Source organism: Apaloderma vittatum, unplaced genomic scaffold, assembly GCF_000703405.1.
Source record: "Apaloderma vittatum isolate BGI_N311 unplaced genomic scaffold, ASM70340v1 scaffold24988, whole genome shotgun sequence".
Lineage (NCBI taxonomy): Eukaryota > Metazoa > Chordata > Aves > Trogoniformes > Trogonidae > Apaloderma > Apaloderma vittatum.
In genome coordinates, this window is record NW_009732847.1 from 35,561 (window position 1) to 39,049 (window position 3,489).

The 3,489-nt window shown below is 36.8% G+C and overlaps 1 protein-coding gene across 1 annotated transcript in view; it reads right to left on the reverse strand.

The window, feature by feature from the left end:
* Positions 1-1,930, reverse strand: part of LOC104278646 (cohesin subunit SA-2-like) — a gene marked incomplete at its 3' end in the record, with an annotated part of 36,273 nt that extends 34,343 nt beyond the window's left edge. Inside the window, 2 exon segments of the mRNA XM_009875674.1 lie at positions 1-25; positions 1,887-1,930. The exon segment at positions 1-25 is cut by the window's left edge and continues 21 nt beyond it. Of these exon segments, the coding sequence (XP_009873976.1) occupies positions 1-25; positions 1,887-1,930 (69 nt within the window).
* Between the last annotated feature and the right edge of the window lie 1,559 nt (positions 1,931-3,489).

The following is a 3,489-nucleotide window of genomic DNA, read 5'->3' on the forward strand; positions in this document are numbered from 1 at the left end:
GGAAGAGAAGTGTGTTTCAGACTCCCTGCAAAGATAAAAAGACAAACAATTTACACATTTCATCAGAAACATTCTTAAATACACTACATAAAGTCACATTATGCTCTCAGTCCAGTAAGTTAACTCTTCACAGTGAAGCTGCTTTTTAATTCTGTTTAAATCTACTGTTGAGGAACAGATCAGAGCACACCCTCACACCCTGCCTTGCTTCCTCCAAACCATTTACCTGTGAGGAAATCCAAACAGTAAGGTTAAAAGATGTGAAGGTGAGTAGAAAACAACAGTAGGTTGGGAACCTTGCTTTTGGCACGTGACAAACACTGCACCATCTCAAAAAGCGAAGAACACTGTAAATATCTGCCACAAGTACTTAAACAATGCAAAATGAGAGGGACAAGCAAAAATAAACCTAGCACCTTCCCCCACAACCCAAGTGTCTCAGCAGATCTCTTCGTGCTACTAGAAACTGCTTAGTTAAGAGGTTGAAAGCACTTATGTTGAAAGGTACCGAACGGAAGTTTAAGTGAGGTCCCTCCATCAAACAGATAACCTGGGAGTGGAGGTGGGGTGGGGTGGGGGTGTGAGAAGTCACCTGAATTATTAATAGAAAATCCTTAGTTTATCTATCATCTATTTCTGCATTTCCTCTAAATTCAACTGGAATGCTGCTACATCTTGTTTTAAAAGATACATGCAGCATGATGAATTCCAGCTGCTATCACAAATCTCTGATACACACTTCCTGATTCAATTAACAATGCAACCACAAAGATAACCAGAGGGCACGGGAGACCCACTGCTATGTATTTATTTATAATACCCTCCAACAATCAGAAGCTTAAGGTGTCTCAGTACTGCAAGTTTCTGAAAGGAGTTTTCTGCCTTTTAACACAGATTTTGCTATTTCTGGTTTTGTTGACTATGTACTTTGAAAAAGTCTCCTACCATGGAGGGAAAGAAAGAAAGAGGTGAGAAATATTTCTTTTTCAAAACTTTCTAGGTGTTCTTATTTTGACAGGAAAGACTAGTACAGAAATACCAAATATTTCACTAAGCAATGAACTGTACCAATAGAGTAAAATAAAAAGGGGGGGCACTGTAAAAACAGTATTTCATATTAAACCATCTTCCAATTTACCTTTATTTCTCACGAAACCCATACAACCTCCTTCATCAATCCAAAACTGCATCTTTGTATATTTTTAAATTTTATACCAATTTAACGCATTTCAGTCTGCTGCAATTTATTCATGCCAACTTCTTGACAATTAAGACTGAAGAACTGGATTCTTTTGGTGTACTTAAAATAATAATTTCTTTGTCCAAAACACAATCTATATCTGATTTTAAATGTCGAAAATTCAGATGTCTATTTCTTAAAAATTGTAGGAAGACCACTAAAGAACTAAGCTTCCTGAAGGAAGCTAAGACTTTGGCTTTAACTAAAATATTTGCCTTCAGATATTATAAATATTAGGCAACCTGCCCCAGTTACTAAGGGCAACTACTTCTTCTCCCTATATACAGAGAGGCTTTAATGAAGGCAATTTTGGGGGGTACTCCTAACGAAAGGGTTTTTTATGCAAAACACTTCATTTTGAAAATAAAATCCTGGGAAGTATATCACATAAACAAAACAGTTTCTGTCACAATGGCTTCCTAGTAGCAAAGTTTAAAAAATAGTTACGCATTTCTAAAATACATAATTACTGCTGAATACTCAAGAAATATTTCAAACAATGCTTTAGCAATATCTCAATAGGGAAAAGATCTAGAACTTTGTTTCCTCATGTTGTTTTCTTGTTTCCAAGAGAGAAATCAACCCACATGCATTAATACTAAGAAGACTCACTGCATTTAAAAATGAAAATTCTTTAAACACTTACTGAAGGAGAGTAAAATCAGTTGGTATTTCTGGAGCTGCTATCATTTCTTTATCATCTTCTGGAACACCACTGTATTAGAAAGATATTCAAAAACCAATCTGTAGTACAAGCTTACGTTTCTTTCCTCCTTTGTAGTGAACAACTTCTACAATAAAACAAAAAATACAGTGAAAATTTTTCCGTATATGAAGGGGAAAGGTTGGAAACACAGAAAATTTAGATCACACCACCCTGATTCCAACTAATTTTCTTTTCCTGTTCAAAGACTTTATACTTTTGATTACTCCCATGAGCTTCCGACAAAGAACCTCCAGAAACGTTAAAAGCATCATGGGAAACTAAAGTACAGGAACATTTAGGGAAACAAACCAATCTCCAAAAATTCTGAATAGGACAAGCAAACAGGAATAGTTTTCATTAACACCTTGCAAATAATAGCTCTTATTTATAAATCTATACTAGATCGAAATTTGAGCTTCAACACCATGCTCTGACTGCATAGCCCCAACTTACCAACACTAGCATATTACTGGTTGATCAAATCAAAACTGATGTGAAAATCAAAGTGTAGCATGGGTACTTTTAAGGATGTTATATATGCCAAGCCTGTATCTCTGACTTTTAATCTCCCATGGCATTCTCCACAAAGATAAGCTCTTATAACAAAATCTCCCCATCTTCAAAAGTTGGTAAACAAGGCGTACAACGGTTTTAACATTTAAAGGATTTGACAAGACTCTAAGAATATCAAGGATGATAACACTATCCACGTGCAAGGTTTAACGATGCAAGCTAAACTTTTAGCGCAGGCTGAAGTTTTCAGCATCAACTGTCTGCCCCAGGCTAACTTTTATACCGTTAAATTAAGAAAGCATGATATTCAGGTATTTTAAAGATACAACAGCAAGGAAAAAAAATCTTCAGAGTCAAAGTCTGCTGACTCTACAGCTTATTGGAATGATGAGGTATTTAAGGGTAAGATTTAATTTTGGCATGCTAAGCACATGCTGCTTAATATCTTGTCGCTATGCTTCAGAGATTGCATTTCAATCGAGTATGTAGATAGAGGCAGAACATTTTTATTTTTTTCCCCTGCAAGTACTTATTCTGAATGCTAGGGGCCACTGTAGCTTCCAGAATTTAGAGACCTAAGAGAAACCATAAATCCTGGACTTTTATGTTCTTTTTCTTCACATTTCAGACAATTACACAGAAGCAGAGAACCAGACTGGAAAGAAATTGTGACAAAAAGAAAGGAGGTTCGAGATGGCTGGTGAATCTCAAGATAAGTCTGCAACTGCTAAAGTATGTTCCCTCCAGAAGACAGCAGAAATTAAAAAGCTTCAAAAACACTGCTGCTGCAGAATGGTAGGAACCTTTGTCACCCCATTCCTCCCATCTCTGAAACCACAGGGGCCCATGACCCATGCGTTTCATCCTCTTCTGCTCCATTTACAGGCTCTCTTTTCGCAAGCCGATATCCACGTGTGCCCCCACCAGCCACTTATCTTTGTAGGCTCTGCCATTCGGTATCATCTGATTCAATTCCCCAATAAAATGGGCAAAATATACCTCAAGAATTTTTTTCCCTGGGTTATCAAGT